This window comes from Pholcus phalangioides, unplaced genomic scaffold (genome assembly GCF_987345545.1).
Source record: "Pholcus phalangioides strain wild (caught in Gottingen) unplaced genomic scaffold, Ppha-v1.0 ptg000003l_1, whole genome shotgun sequence".
Classification (NCBI taxonomy): Eukaryota; Metazoa; Arthropoda; class Arachnida; order Araneae; family Pholcidae; genus Pholcus; species Pholcus phalangioides.
Window position 1 is genome coordinate 16,230,870 of NW_028301596.1, and position 16,768 is coordinate 16,247,637.

General features: G+C 37.5%; 2 protein-coding genes across 2 annotated transcripts; both read right to left on the reverse strand.

Annotated features, from left to right (window-relative positions):
* Positions 1 to 305: 305 nt before the first annotated feature.
* On the reverse strand, positions 306 to 8,085 carry LOC149088170 (peptide 1-like). The gene is made up of 4 exons (XM_089245207.1): positions 8,012 to 8,085; positions 3,816 to 3,927; positions 2,374 to 2,483; positions 306 to 401 (listed from the first exon to the last, which is right to left on the reverse strand). Exons 1-4 carry the CDS (start codon positions 8,051 to 8,053, stop codon positions 366 to 368), a joined length of 300 nt encoding a protein of 99 aa, XP_089101333.1. The 5' UTR covers positions 8,054 to 8,085; the 3' UTR covers positions 306 to 365.
* Positions 8,086 to 8,333: 248 nt separating this feature from the next.
* Positions 8,334 to 15,033, reverse strand: LOC149088171 (U3-aranetoxin-Ce1a-like). The gene is made up of 4 exons (XM_089245220.1): positions 14,957 to 15,033; positions 11,528 to 11,648; positions 8,719 to 8,825; positions 8,334 to 8,626 (listed from the first exon to the last, which is right to left on the reverse strand). Exons 1-4 carry the CDS (start codon positions 14,996 to 14,998, stop codon positions 8,582 to 8,584), a joined length of 315 nt encoding a protein of 104 aa, XP_089101346.1. The 5' UTR covers positions 14,999 to 15,033; the 3' UTR covers positions 8,334 to 8,581.
* Positions 15,034 to 16,768: the final 1,735 nt, after the last annotated feature.

A 16,768-nucleotide genomic window follows, 5' to 3' on the forward strand; every position in this document is an offset into this window, starting at 1 on the left:
CTCTAGCAGTTTATGCAGAGTTTCTCAGGCTTTTTATTTCTGGCTCTATCGTACCCGTAACATGGGATAGCCCATAGGATCCTATGCTATTATACCCATGGCTTCAACAGCCCTCCCCCAAGAGATTGTTTCGGAAAAGATCTCGGCAACGGGATAAATCCGGCGACAGAGTTCTGGCATTCATTCATTCATGCCCCCCTAATAGGCAATTTTGTTCACCTTTTTGAAACAGTTTTTTTTTCAGGTGATTTGCGACTTAAAAGACACAATAAAGATGTTTAATAACAAAGCACACAAAAAACAAAATGGATGTGATTATTTTTTTTATTTTAACCATCAACGTAATTGCGATGTTGAGTCTTCATTCATGGATTCACTCTAGAGCAAATGCCACGGTGAGTCTGAAAAGAAATAGCAAATATTATTGCATTTTAAATGCAAAATTATCACAATATTACTCATAAATACGATAGCTATGAGTGCGGGAAACATTAAAATGTAATGCTACCAAATATTCAGCGAAATAGCGTTTGGGATGATAAGTTTTGATGGTCATTATTAGAGCCCGGATTATATGCACTAAAAAAGTGGCAAAATATGCTCTAAAAATATGCAAATATGCACTTAAAAATGCAAAAATATGCACTTATAAATGCAAAAATATGCACTTATAAATGCAAAAATATGCACTTATAAATGCAAAAATATGCACTTATAAATGCAAAAATATGCACTTATAAATGCAAAAATATGCACTTATAAATGCAAAAATAAGCACTTAAAATTTAAAATGTGCACTGAAAATTCCAAAATATGCATTAAACACCCCAGAATATGCATTAGAAATCTTGCAAAAGTCAAAAATTCCGAAATATGTATAAAAAAAGGGAAAATATGCATTAAAAAATACACCATGCAAAAAAAATCGAATGTGTTTTTAAAATACATGTTTTCTATTAGTGCATATGTATTTCATTTTTACCAAAAAATATCCCCTCATATATATATATACAGCATATGCAAATAACTTCTACATATTTTTTATTCAGGCATTTTTTTAGTTTTCAGTTTGTTGTAGCTGCTAAATAACGAAAATAGCAGTAATAAAAGAATTTCGACACTATTTCTAAAAACAAAATTAACATTTTGACACATCTCTAGAAATAGCCTTACAATAAAACAGTTAGTAGTCGTAAAATACTTTATATCGGCGTCCCAACGCCCCTCGCCGAGAGAAATTCAAATCCCGACAGAAATCGCGAAATGCGGCTTATACATGGAAATTAAATTTTTAAATTCGACCGTGTCGGGATTTTGACCCTGTCAGGATTTCGACTTGTCGGGATTTTGACCTGTCGGGATTTCGACCCTGTCGGGATTCTGACCGTGTCGGGATTTTGACTTGTCGGGATTTCGTCTCTCGGGATTATGACCCACACCCTTTATAAATATGTATTAATTCACTAAATTTCACATACGGGGAAAAAAAATCGATGTTATGAAAATACTATGAACAATATTTATTTGGAAAATTATTAAAAAAAAAGTGAGCTTAAGTAAACCTTCAAAAATATGCACTTATACTGGAAATTCTTTGATTTTATGCATTTATATGCATTAATGCTAAAAAAGGCCAAAATATGCAAATGCATATGCACATATGCATTTGCATATAATCCGGGCTCTAGTCATTATCCTCAAAATCAAAGGTGCTCAACTTATACGAGAATACAAATTGATGTGGAATTATGCCGCGAGCACTTAAGTAATCTTGAACCGTGACGTAGTAATCTGGAACTGTGTCGCGGGTAACTTGGGCTATGTGGAACTGCATCACGAGTCGCTTGTGCTCAGGAACTGTGTCATGGGCCACTTAAGTGATCTGGAAATGTGCCGCTCAGTTTATTTTTAAAATTTAGTTTGGGGCCACAGTCCACATTACATGACTCCGACACCCACATTTGGCCAAGAGGCTATGGGTTGAGCATGTATGATTTAAATCATTCACATTTGGCAACATTATAAGTGATGTTATGCGGCAAAAAAAAAAAAAAAATCCTTCGACATAATTGACCCAATTCCAAAGTAGCGTGGTGGAAAGATGCTCGTCTACCACTGTGAAGGCTGCTGTCACGGTCCCGGGTTCGAATCCGAGGGAGGATACAGTTCAGATATTTTCCCCTAACGAGCTTGAGGTGACCACCAATAGACAGCGCCATTTCCAACCCATCTCATTTATGGCAGTAAATTTCAATATTGCGATATAGTTGGCATATATACATTATACATATATATGCCAGAATTGGTGTTTGGTGAAGTAGTCAGTATATTGTTAACAATACTTCGCTGAATATGATGAACATGATAACTTACTGATCCGGATCCGCTGTCAGAGCACACCAGGTCATCGGCGCATGGACATCTCAGGAGAAAAACGTGCGGGAACAGTTTGCTCTTCAGCGATTCGATCTCGCATTCTTCGCCTGGATCAAGAAATGATAATAATCAATTAGTAATCCCCGTGACAATAATTATAAATGATCATCACACCAAAAATCTGTAATTTTTATGATATTCAATCGTTATTCTAGCATCTCAATCCTCCTCATGCGACTCATCAGTAAATTAAATTTTTTAACCCTTTCACACAAACAGGCTTTTGGCAACAAATTTGGATGAACTCTATTATGGCGTGTCGGTGGTAAATCTGGTAACCTTGTACGCACGTTTTGACAAAAAAAGGTAGCAGAGAAAAATAAAATAAAAGAAAGAAAAAAAGTATAAGAAGAAAAACATTATAGTAGATAAGAGAGAGGGAGAGGAAATTGCAGTGTAGATTTCTCTTTCGTTCTTGCATCTGCATGGTATAAAAATACATTACATGTGGGGGAAAAAGTCATTAACAGGAACGGAGAAGAAAAGAAACATCTATTCATAGGATTACAAAAAAGCTTCGCGATGATGGGGAGAGGGAAGAAAACAGTTAACTAAATTAAATTAATTCCATAAAATTGTTATAGATGTTACAGTTCCTATAATTTCTATTATGGGTAAGGTGAGTAGGGTGACTACAAGAGACTATTTTCACGTTCCGGTACTTTCCCGTAAATTTTCAGGGGCGTCATTTCAACTTTTTCCGGGGGGGGGGCGGGGCGCAAAGTACATGTACTCAATATATATATATATATACCATTTTTAGTGTATTTTCAAAAGCCAGGGGAGGGGGCAACGGCACCCCTGCCCCCCTAAATGACGGGCTTGTAAATTTTGATTCTTCACTGAAATCATGGATAAAAATTATTTTCCCAGCTTATTAATTATATCACGACAACTACGAACAAAAATATGAACATTAATCTCACATATCTGTCATATTCATTGTGGTCATATGACCCGTATTTTCCGGGACATTACCAAAGAAACACGTAATTTTGTCCACCCGACTTTTTTTTTTTTTTGTAATAGTGTCCCGTTTCCCACCCGTCCTTTCTAGGAAGCCCACGTAAATTTTAATTACATACTGAAATCAAGGATTAACATAATTTTCTCAAATTATCAGTTATGTCATGATAATTACCACTGAAAATACACAAATATTCATTTCACATATTTGTCATGTTTAACGTTTCCATGAATCACACACACATTTCAATCTGTCTTAATTTGCAGTAGCGAATCATTTTTTGCCATTTGACGATTTCTCAGAAATTCTAGTCATCATTTGCAGCTTTGCTGGTCATCTTTGATGACAGTTGACAATTTCCCCGTATTTGGGAAACTTCCATTATAGATATGGTATCAAAATACGCACGTACCTTCTCTTCGGAGAGGCCTGCACCTTCCGAAAGGTCCGAATGCGACGCAGCACGTGCCCTGCTTGCACCCGGAGGCATCTTTCAAACAAGTAATCTCGGCCTCTATGCATACCTAGAAGAAAAGAATCGTGTTGGTTACACTATTGGGCCTTTTTTTTTACATAAACCACCTACTGGTATATATAACCCATATTGTAAAGACAATATGTTTCAAGAAAAGGATCAACATGGATATTTTGCGTCATCAATTTAAGAAAATTTCTCTTGTTAAATCTCTGTATGAGATAAATTGAATCATTTAGACTAGTGTATCATAAAGTGGGCGATAACAACCCTTGGAAGAGGCGATGAAATGGAGGAGAAGCGGTAGAATCTACAAAGACAACATTGGATCTTATAGATTTTCTTAACAGAGGGGGGTGATAGGATTTTTTTCCTGAGAAAGGTAGAGAGGGGTAACGAGACAAAAATAAATTTGAAGCCTGATTTAAACGTAATACTCATTCATATTATACACTGCTTATACAGGGTGCCCGGGAAAAAAAACCCCACGTTAAAAATGGAATGCCCTAAAAAGAAATAAATGATAAAAAAAATTTTCCCATGTTTGTCAGACAGCTTATAAAACTTTAACTACTAGGTTTGACCAAATCACGTGGTTACATATTTTTGGCAATAGATGCCGGCACATTCATTAAGTAATCAAATTTTCATTGGTCGTCAGAAGCTCCTTCAGAGCTCCTTGAAATCCCCGGCTCACTTTGGGCGGTATTCACCGACATGGTTTTAACCAGCGGTTCTCACCCTTTTTTGACTCGCGGAGCCCTTTTCAGTATATAATTTCTAAGGCGGGGCCCTGTTTGACTCGATGAGCCCTTTTATGTAATAATTTTTTATCGTCGAACCTTGTAGGCCTCTCTTATTTACTTATCTATCAAATTTACTGATTCATTTTATTTTCCTCGAGTCGCCATGGAGCCCTTGTGGAATCCTCGGAGCACCGGTTGAAAACCGCTGGTTTAAACTATAGTCACAATTTTTTGATAAGGGATCGACACTGATTGGTTAAATTCATGTTTTTAACCAATCTGTATTGATCTCTCATCCGAAAATTGTACTACAGTTTAAACCATTTTCGTTAAATACGGTCCGTATCTGCCATCTTTGAACAGAGTATGACGTCAGTACTATTACTACACCCAATCTCTGTTCTCCATATGTACTGATTCTTTTAAAGATCACACGTCAACAAAAAAATAGGTGGTTTTTCCGCTCCAAATAGAGGGCGATGAACGCTTCTCTTGGCGCCTTAGGTCGATCTAACCGCTACAAGCACAGACACTCATCTCCTACTCAAAATTTTCGTATTTAAAAATTAGAAAAAAAGAAAAACAAAGCTCACTATACATGCCTTGGACTAAGCCAGTGCAGCGTCATGCAACGGTGAAATTTTCAACTAAACTCAGAAGATTAGGATAAAAATTTTGTAACAAACCTTTTTCATCACCTGCGGGAAGATCGTGCCCGTCCTCACGATGCCCACCGCACAGTGGTATCAGCTGAATTTGTTCGAGAATGAATTCGCATAGAAAATTTGAACGGTATCACTGAAAATTCAAAACACTACACTAGATACGCACTCAGACTGTTAGGTACCTATACGCACATACTTCCGGTACAACTCAATCGGTAGTAAATTCCCCATGGCGATAGACCAGAGTTTCACTTCATATGATTCGGCTTTCGATAAATGTCGATTCGAGACGGTTGTAGAACGTTATTCTACGGGGGCATTTGTTTCTGCACAGACGCATGATGTCCCTGTTATTTGGAAGCAAATCTGTGACTATTCTCATCGCAGAAATGTTCCACCTGTTCGAGAATCGCTTGAAGATCCATCACGCTATCAAAGATCTAAGTAATTAATGACAGAAGATGCGCATCTGCGTCGTTTGAGATGATTCGAACTTAGATCTGAGAGGAGTGCTCTGCGTGAATGATGTCACTGTCCATTTTCGCATCTGCACACGAACCTGACCGAGCTTGGAATCTCAACAGGCGTACAACATTAGTTACAGAGGGCAAAACGTTTATTTGGGGATTTTCCCCCATTTATTAATCGGTCCGCAAGTATGTAAAAAGGTTGCGATTTTTTTTTTTTTATACAGATAGTTTGTCACACCGGATGACCTGCTGTCCTCTACACAACAATAAAGAAAAATGCACTTGCAGTCAGTTGTCCACTGCAAAATATCCAAGATATATATATTGCCAGTTAGTTTTAACTCCTGCATATATATATTCGGAATGCCAAAAAAAGTAATTGCTTAAATATCGAATAAAATTTTTGTTCGTTTCGCATTTTAGATATTCTTCATTTCCGTGTTGTAAACCAACTCTCAATTTAACTTTAGGAATTATAATGAATATTTTTTTATTTGACAGATGTCAGCAGCTCCGAGTGAAACACTGTTTCAGCATGTAAAATGTGTGTGTAATAGACTGCTATACTGTATTATAGTTATACTAGACCCCGTGCTGTCATCTACAAAAAAAAATAAATAAATAAATAAAAACAGAAATTGTTGGTTGTCTGTCGTAAGATATTTTATGGTACATCTAGTTTTAGGTTTATTTCTGTGTATTCATATTCAGCGCACCAAAATTTAATTGTTGAAATTGTTCAAAAATAAAAACGCAGTAACCGATATTATGGTACATTGCAGCGTGAAAATAAAGAATAAATGGTGTGACACATCATGTTTTCTTGATTACCATGCTGCGCAACGGTTTAAAAGCAACAACCAATTTTACTTGAAGAATCAGAACAAAGAGTTGTTTTTATTTGATAGATGGCAGCAGTAGTACCAGTTCAACGATTTTTTTCTGTCTATTGACCATGTTATTATTGCACTTAAAGCACTGCTGCCATCTACAAGAAATAGAAAAGAGTGTACATAGTAGTGCTTTGTCTGCCACAAAAATATCCTATTTCCCATTATTTCAAGTTCAGCTATATTTATATTCGGCAAACCAAAACAGTAATTGCTTAAATTCTACGGCGAACATGGAAAAAAAACGTATTTGCCTGTATTATGGTGCGTAAAATTCACACAGGCGTGTAGTATGAAAATAAACAATGAATGGTATAACACCAAATTTTTTTCATTTTCGTGCTGCATCTCGTTCACATCTAACAACAGATTCTACTTCAGGAATTTTCATGAATAGTTTCGTTTTTAATTGATAGGTGGCAGCAGGGGTTTCGGTGCAAAGCTGTTTCTCGTTTGCAACGATAGTAGAGTGAGTATTTAATATGAAAAGTCTGAAGGTTAGAAATGTTTCTCCTGTCATTTTTTTCTTCACCGGTTCACAAATTATTTCATCCATTTGTGCCGTTCCACGAAATTGATCACTTAATTTCACCGGTTTGCCGATCATTGGCATAGACGATGGAAGTGATCAAGTGGAGCCCCCTTGTTCCTCATATACTCCAATGATTTGAGGCCTGTTTCTCTGTTGGAGAGGCATTTAATTCGAATTGAATTCCCGTATAGCATTGCGATCCCCCCCCCCCCCACCATTTTACTTCGTGGTCTTCAAAGGGTTAAGAAAGGTCCTCTGATCACAGACTAAGATCCGCGTCCATATTGGGTGAGGTGCACTCGGAAAGAAGCCTCGACATTAGCTCAAGCTCAAATGAGCACATGGGTCAGCACAATCCTTGAACACAACTTGTATGGATAATAACTCACAAGTAAAAATTCGAGAAAAATCACCGGACACTCTTATGGGTTCTTCCGTGAGCACTGTGGTGTTCTTGAAGAAAAGGGTGAATACGCTGATCTAGACAAACGCCGAATCATAATACGTAGTATAACCATAATGACAGGGCTCCAGCTCGGAGAGATTCTCATCCTTATTTTTCTCAATATAAATTCACTACATAGGGGACTATTAAAAGTCAGGACTGGGGGCCCCGGCAAAGATCCCAGCCTAGGCGGCCCTTCAGCAGGATATGGGGGTGGGGGCACGAATATAATAACCGAAGATAACCCACAGAAAAATTTCATGCTTATAATATTTTCAATCTTCTTTAAAAATTATGATAAATAAGTTCATGTCTAATGTTATTTAGTTAATGTGCATTCGAATGATGCAATACCCGGGTTTTTATAGATATTAGCGATACTCACAGCAACAACAAGGCAAAGGAATAAGCAGATTGCGGTCTTCATTTTCGGAATGCTGGTCGATACGTGGACTATGGTATTAATCCGCAATAGACTATTAATGTGTTCGGTTTTTATTCGAATGATAGTGTTCATTTTTCTGCATTATCTCCCAGACCTATCGAAAATAGAATCTCTATCTCTGAATGCAGAGAGAGAGAGAGAGATAACGACGCCATTTGTGTCACACATGCTCGAATCTCACGATAAAGTCTAATTCGATTTACGTCGATGGAATCAATATAACATTATGACAGATATGAAATTAGAGAGAAATACAACAAAGTGTTAAAAAAATTAGTGTTTTTTATTCATGTAAAGAGCTATTTACATGGTCATAAAATTCATGCAAACGATGTTGAAACACTGTTTAGCATGACAGAAAATTAAAATACGTGAATAATGTTCGTTCAGGATCTAGAATCGAAACGCGTTTGAAACGAGTGGACGGACGCTAGATGGCGGTACATAACATCTACAGGGTTCGAAACTTTATGTGCAAGGGCCTTCGCGTTATTTATTCATTGAGCCGTGCTATTCCTCGACTTTCTGACACGTCGGCTTCTTCAGGAATTCCATCTGAAAAATATTATATAATTCGTAAATGTTTTGTTAGGTTACAATTTGATAGTGGAAATATTTCGTGTAACGCGTACTTTGTTCATACTCACGTGAGGGAATTTCTGTTTTGGCCCAGCTACGCATTCTAAACCTTCCTGGCATGGGCACAGAGATTTATGGAACGAGTTGTATTTCGTCGTGGGTACGCACAGGTCACCTGAAACAAAGACAGAAATTTTGATTTAGAGATAGATGCGTTCACCCATGTTCTGTCGTTGATTCATGAGGATTATTTGTTAACATGCTGTAGCCCAGCGGTGCTCCGCGGATCCCTTGGGCACTCTCCAGGGGCTCCGCGGCCGCTTGAGGAAAATAAAAAGAAATAAAATTTAAAAAAGATAATTAGAAATATTTTTAAATAGTAAAAATAAATCAGTAACTTTGATGAATAATTGAGAAATGGGCCTACGGGGCTCCGCCATAGAATTTTTTTACTAAAAAGGGCTCCGCGAGTCAAAAAAGGTTGAGAACAGCTGCTGTAGCCTATCTACAAAAGTGGTACATAATCTTTTCGGTCAACGGGCCAGACATGCGGTATTTCTGCGGCTCGCGGACCGTCTATACGACCTGTATTTTTAAGAGACATTCCCGTAATTTTGACGTTAATTTTTAATGCCAACTTACTCATAAAAAAATATCCCGTTTTTTTTCTATTATGGTAATTATGAGTCTCTTAAATTATTTATAGTCATATAAATACAGGGTGGGCAAAAAGTCCGTAGAAACTTTAAAAATTCATAAAAACCTGAAAAATAACCGAAATAAAAAACGGTTTGCATCGCTAGGTCACGGTAATTTTTACAAGGAAAAAAATAGCTAAAAATATCCGACAGATGGCGCTGACATACACAAGTCAAAGAAAAGATTCGCAAATAACGAACAGAATGCCCCCAAATTGTTTATTACAGCAGTACATGTTCCACATGACCACCACCACACATTGCAAGAGAGTCACAAATCTAGAAACGTCACAGTGCAACTGGTCCATAAGCACGGTTTACAACAGTGAACTGATTGTGGATTAGGAGCGCTAGTTCTTATAATCATCTCATTTGCATATTTCTACCTAAGTCACTCGCATTAGCGCCACCTATCGGCTGTTTTTGACTTTTTTTCTTCCTGACGTAAGAAAATTCCAAAAATTTTCATCCCTTCATTCACTACTACTCATAGAAATCTTCTCTTATTTCAACTTCAGATATCATCCAACTCATAATAGTGTTGTAGAATTCAGTATAATATGTGCCATATTCAGCAAGCTTTTGCCAATCATCAATTTTTGTCTTGTTCAATGGGATTTTTCCTGCAGGGTAGGCTTTCGTAGTTGGCGGTTCAGGAGGGCGAATGGTCTTTCTCAAAGAAAATGATGGCGTAGCCAAGGCATTAATGAACTTCTTGGCTTTCACTTTTCCAGACATGGCCACTACTTTTATAAAATACTTATCTTGTAGGCTTTCCACACAAATTGAATAGAAATTACTTCAAATTTCAATCAGAACTGCTTTGGTGCCATGTTTGAAACACTTGGCGGGACATTTGCAATTGATTGTGTCAGGAAGAGTTTTCTGAGTCTTATCTTTGTAAATGGCATATTCTTTGCCCAGAACTCGTGATTTGTGTATTATATCTAACGTGGTGCCTACGAGTAGGGTTGAAGGGGGTAAACCAAATTATCAAAAACTTTCATAAATTATAAATTTTCTTCTCTAATAATTTATTTTAGAATCTACAGTCACATTCCCGCGTAACGTCTATCAATGTCAATCCGAGTATGACGTCAGTTTTTTAAACTCCTGCCAAATATTTAACAATGTAGGGGAACTCGTCATGTACAGGGTGATTAATTAATTCCCCTTGCCGCATTTTACTGGCGAACTGTTGATCCTAGAGGTATACTTCTAATTAGAAAAAAGTTTCCAAATAACGTGTTGTACTCAGATATGTAATCCATGTTTCAAGGGGTTGTATATTAAAATAAAAAAAATTCACTTTTTTTTACGGACACCCTGTGCTCAAGAACTCAATTAAAAATTTGTTGCCTTGTCTCCCCTGATGTAAAAAAAAAAATTCTACGTTTCTAAGTCTGAGTGAATCAGTGCATCCCTTACACTGAGGTATTCAAATTGGAAAAACGGAGGGAAGTTGTGAAAGATCGGCGTTAAATGCGGGTAAAACGGTTTTCCCACATTTAACGCTGGGGCACACGAGGAATGTATAAAAGTTACTTGTTTCATTTTAATAACTACAAAAACCCTTTGAAACTTGAATGACATATCTTAGTACTAGTATTTGTGAATCTGAACGTAAGCACTACACTGGCGCATCTACCACTACCATGACTTAACCGCACCTCTGCATCTCGCAAACATTCCTCTGTGGAATTTCGAATGAATTGGTTACATGTAGGAACGTGTGTGTGTGCTCGCAGCCGTAACTCTTATTCATGATACCGCAATTATGTTTCATGTTACACTGGTGCTGCTCTCTGTTTTCCACATTTTGGAGCAAAAATAGCGTAGTTATTGCAGCTTCTCAAGACGAAATTCAACTTTTGCGTTATCATTATTCTTCGTATTTTACAAAAAATATTTATTACAAATTGATTTATTAACGTTCACAATCCGTTTTGAGTAGTTGAAATGTACTTTAGGTATTTTGTTATATATTTGATCTCCAATTACAATATATAATTCACTTGTAGACGTAGTAGCGCTCAATATGCAGTGTAGGCTCCGCTTTAGTTACAGCGGCACATGCCCACGAATTAACATTTATAAGAACGTAAACTAATAAGAAACCTTTTAATTACGCCATCACATGGAATAGATGAATAATTAAGAGAATAATGAAAATTTTAACCTTCAGCTCCTCTTTGAAAACAGTTCCCGTAGAAGACATTGTACTTAACGCAACATTCGTCTACATCGCAGTCGCTGTTCTTTGCACATCTTCCTCTCCAGCCGTAGGCTTCTGTCAACGCCTAAAATATTTTCAGAAATATTCTTAAATGTCCCCGCAAAATGCTTATAGACAATACACACACACAATGAGCCAGTCCTACATATAAAACATGCTTCAGAAAAATATAATTAATTATTTCTTTCTAGATGTGAAAATGCAGTAGTTGATCAGTAGTTTCTAAGACCGCAGCGATAATTTATACGCCCCCTGAATTCTAACCATAACGAATCGGCTTTCTCCAGATAATCCGTACACACACACACAGATGGCAATCTACCCTCTAAATTTTTTCTTATCGATTGATACATAATCATATGATATTGTTACCACATGTTGAATGAATTACTAAACGAATGCATTTCGATAATATTTTTCTCCATTCTGGCATGATGGAGGTACAACATGTGCGCATAGTCCAATAGTCAGTAGTTAATAATGTTTCAATGAATGTGTTATACTGCCGAAGAGCCCGTAGTTGGCCACTTTGTGAACTGGCCAGCCCAGTTGACCCGGAGAATGTCCGAAATTCGGGCTGTCGTCCGCTCCTATATATCGATCCCTATGAATCAGGGTCATCTCCGCGTTGGCATACTTTTTTGCGATAATTATGGTGATTTATAATTTACCATAATAATTATGGTTAGCTATGGCAACCCTAATGATTAAAGAAATCTGAATATCGATATCTTAGTGATCCATATATAGGGATCGACGTACAGGCGCCGGCCAACGCTCGGTGAAAGCTCGAATTTCGGACGTTTGCGAAGTGGATAACTTCTGGCTTTGACAGCCAGAGCACTAACGGTTGTTTGTAGACATCAAGAGGAACAAAAAATAGCAATGGAACATGGCGTCGCAAACCATGCTGAGAGGGTGGAAAACACATGCAGGTTCCGACGTCACGCTGGTACGACCAAAAGTACAATGATAACTACAAAAAGATTTATTTGATTAATTATTACAAGAGTTGTTGGAAGTGGCGGCCGCTGACATCATTGCACAGTCTACAACGACGTAAAAGTGATTCCTGGACGCGCTCGAAGATACCAGGTATGCTTTTGATGTCTGCCGCAGCGACGACAATCCGCGCTGTGAGATCCTCCGGTGTGTCCTCAGGCGTCGCATAAACGAGTGATTTAGTGACTCCACAGGAAAAAGTCACGCGTATTGAGATCCGGCGAACGCGGATGCCAAGCAATGGGTCCCGCGCGTCCAATCCACCTCCTTGGGTATGTAATTGGTGCGGAAAACGCCTCATTGGATATTGCTGTTAGTACATTCGATGTGCTAAGCGCCCATTGCCATCTGCTAGACCGTAAATCAGATGCATATCAGATGCTAATTTACATCCTCCGCAGCGCGTGATCCTACCCCAGCGCATGCGTTTCGAGACGCTGCTTACGTCATATATGGTAAGCGAACGCACGAACGCATTCAGCGATCAACTGACATCCACCTTTCGTCTCCTCTGGATTCAGTGCCTGAATGCGTTTTTCGAGATTTTAACCCTCTCAACGTGGTTTGCGACACCATGTTCCATTGCAAGTTTGATGCCTACTGACAACCCTTTAAGTTTGTCGGTCCATTAACATAACACCCTGTATAATGTTTCAGAATGACCGTCACCGTCCCTCACAGTCTGCCGATAATTGTGACCACCTTGATGAAACATCATCTAGGTAAATCAGCGTTTCTTAATCTATGGTCCGCGGATCAGAGGTAGTCCGTGACGATGGTACGGGTGGGTCAGGCAGACTTGATAACTTTAATTCTAATTAAATGGAAAATGTTATTATATATATTGATATATCAGTACCATTCTTGTGGGTTCAAATAAAAATCAGATTTTCATACTCAGGGTAACCATATTCAATCGGGGAGAATAATGTAAATCGCAATACTAAATATGAAGTAAATTGCAGCCAAAAAATGCAATTTACGATAAATTTTGTAATTATTGCAAAAATTGGAAAACTAAGGAGTGCAGCAAATCGTAATAAAATAAAATGTGTTTCATGAATTCTCAGCATTCATCATGACTGAGGACCGTTTTTTTTCATTGAAAAAAATAATACTACGGGAAACTGATCTCTAAGTATGTAGAAATACGGGATTTGCAAATAATTTCCTTAAACATTGCCACAAGTTGGAAAAATCATCAGTTGCTGCTGAAAAGGGATGAAAATTATGAATGAGTAGAAAATGAAGGAGTGCTGGAACTCGCAGTGATTTGAAATGTAAATTCACGGAAAAAACATTGATCATGATAAATATGTGAGGATTGATTATTAACTTATATGATTATTAACCATAATTTTCATAGTATGATTCATAAGTTGTGAAAAATCATCTTCATTCACCAGTTTCAGTAAAGATTACAAATTAGAATGAGCTAGCTCCATTGAAAAAAAAAAAGGAACAATTGTGCAAAGTGTGTCGGAACTGACAAAAATACAGAAATGTCTCGTAAAATACGGGATACATTATCACCCAACTCATGCTGTTGAAAGCATTAATACATAATTCCCTGCATATAAATCGCCTATTCCATATCTACTTCTCAGAGAGCACTAAGTAGAACCCAAAAACTCATGTTGTCTCAACGTATGAGGAACGTGCAATTCTGTTGTTTCCTCTGAGGGCAAGCGCTGAATGTAGCTGGAAGCTCTGTGGTCGGTTTGTGAAAAAGGTGTTGGCCAGTGCCGTCTTAATGCACGGGAGAATGTTCATGGCACCCGGGCACGGTCCGGGGTTCTCAAGAGAAGAGGGGGCCTCAGAAAAACGAGAAGTAGTTGAAGTTTTCTAGAATTTTCTAGGTAGGGCCTCAGAAAAATCACTTGGCGCTTGGGCCTTCCATGATGCTCTTAAGACGGCCCTGGTGTTAACTCAAATCTTTTTTTATAATAATTCCAGTGAAAGATTTAACATTAATTTTGTGGACTTATAATTCCTGGTAAGCTTTTATAATTTTCGCCGTAACCAAACGTTGAGCTTCAGGCAGCATCCGACACTTCCCATAAAATCGAGGAGCACTCACACGAGCAGCTTGAAATTAGTTTCTTTGAATTTTTCTTTCCAGCTCCTCATGTTTTCGTTCCATTACATCAAATTTGGGTCATAAGGGGCAAAAAAATAACGCAGACTCTCTCAGAGTCGTCCATACGGGCATGTGCGACCGCATCGGGCCCTGCTCTCTGAAGGGACGAGCATGACTATGCGCAACTACACAAACTGGTGAATTAATATTATTACAGACTTTCTTCGTAAAGTGATTCATAACTGTTTGATAATTAATTTAAAATATTAAATATATGCATATATATTTACCACAACAGCCAAGAACCCAGCAACAATCAGTACCGGCTTCATGATTGCCTCTTTTCAGTGATAGTAATGATTACGGAATTAAAAAATGGTTTCGATGTCTTTTTGTAGATTTATATATACAGTTTGTATTGAGAGGATATCTCTAGGAACATCGATAGGTTATCAGTTTTGATTTCATTGTGTGTAACCCAAGTGGCCACTTATCGATATCTTATCTAATCAATAATTCGTATGATTCAGGTTGTTGTTACCTAGGCTTGTTTTTTGGGAAATACGGGAATTATGTCATAATGATAGTTTCAAAAGTTTGGCTAATCGAGTGTTTTAGAGAAAAACACATTTTCTCTTAGTTATATCTCTCATTTATCACTCTTTCCAGAGAAATGTGTGTGTAACTATTTTTTGAATGATGTCAGTTGTACATACTTATTGCAATGAGTGAATAATGATTGGGTTATTGTATGTGAGCACATAGAAAAAAAAAATATATATATATAGTAGAAACAAAATCAAGAGATTATGAAGATATAGGATGGAGAAATAGCAAAAAAATAGTTTTTTTTCTAGAATAGACATTTTTTTTGTTATCTCTGTAAAATATTTCCTGTAATTTCTGTATTTTTGTAACTTTGTATATATTTTTTTTCTCATGTTTCATCTTGCTTATAATCTGAAGCTCTGTATATATATTTTTTAATAGATTTGTATTTCTTCAACAAATTTTTCATTGCCATTTTTTCGTCCATGTTTTTTGAGAAGGCAGGCATCGGGGAACAAGGGTTGGCATTTTTGATGCAATAAGGAATAGCCTCCCTTCAGAAACGCCTACTCTTTTCGAACCATGCATGGGGTTCCCCTGATTTCGAGTCAAGTCAGCAAAATTTCGTCATCGGCTCTGCCCCTCTGAATCCAATTCATATTTTCATAAAGGGTGGTTGATTACGTAAGCATTATCCAAACCCCCCTTCCCCTTTGTCATCAAAAGTCAGCAAATCGGAACCCCCCCCCCCCCATCGATGATGACGTAATACTTGAACGGCCCCTATTTCACTCTCATAAAATTCCATTTTGTATTCATTTTTTTTTCAAATAATTTCCTTTTAGGTGTATATACATAACAATTTATTTAAGCCAAAAAAGGGAATTTCTTTCCCCGGATTTTTCTTCAATAAATACCTACTCTTTTATCATGCCTGCATCATTGTATCAGTGGTACTATGTCTCAAGTACCCGCAGGAAAAGCGTAAGATACTTGCCTATCATTAGAAATACGATGCAAACTTTCATATTGTCTAGGGATGTAGGGATGCGTAAAAAACTTTGTATCCTTAGGAAATACGTAAAAGACTAGTCCATTCCTAGATATGCATGCGTATTTCTACACCTTTGCACCCTCTACTAATGCGTAGAAAGACTGCGTACCACCAGAAATGCGTAGGATACTGCGTACCACCAGAAATGCGTAGGATACTGCGTACCACCAGAAATGTGTAGGATACTGCGTACAACTACAAATGCACGAAAGGATTTCGTACCAACAGAAATGCGTAGAAGCATTGAACGTATCACCAGAAATGCTTAAAAGGATTGCGTACTGTTATTAACGCAAGAAGGCTAGTCTACTCCTAGATATGCGGATCTCTAGATTTTTGTCCCGTCTAAAAATGTCGAAGGACTGTATGTACCACCAGAAGATAAATGGAAGAGCACTGCGTATAAAAATAAAGGCACAGAAAGATTGTTTATCACCATAAATGCATACAAGGATTGTGTACCGTTCTAAACACTAGCGGAAATCCAGTTTTTTTCCAC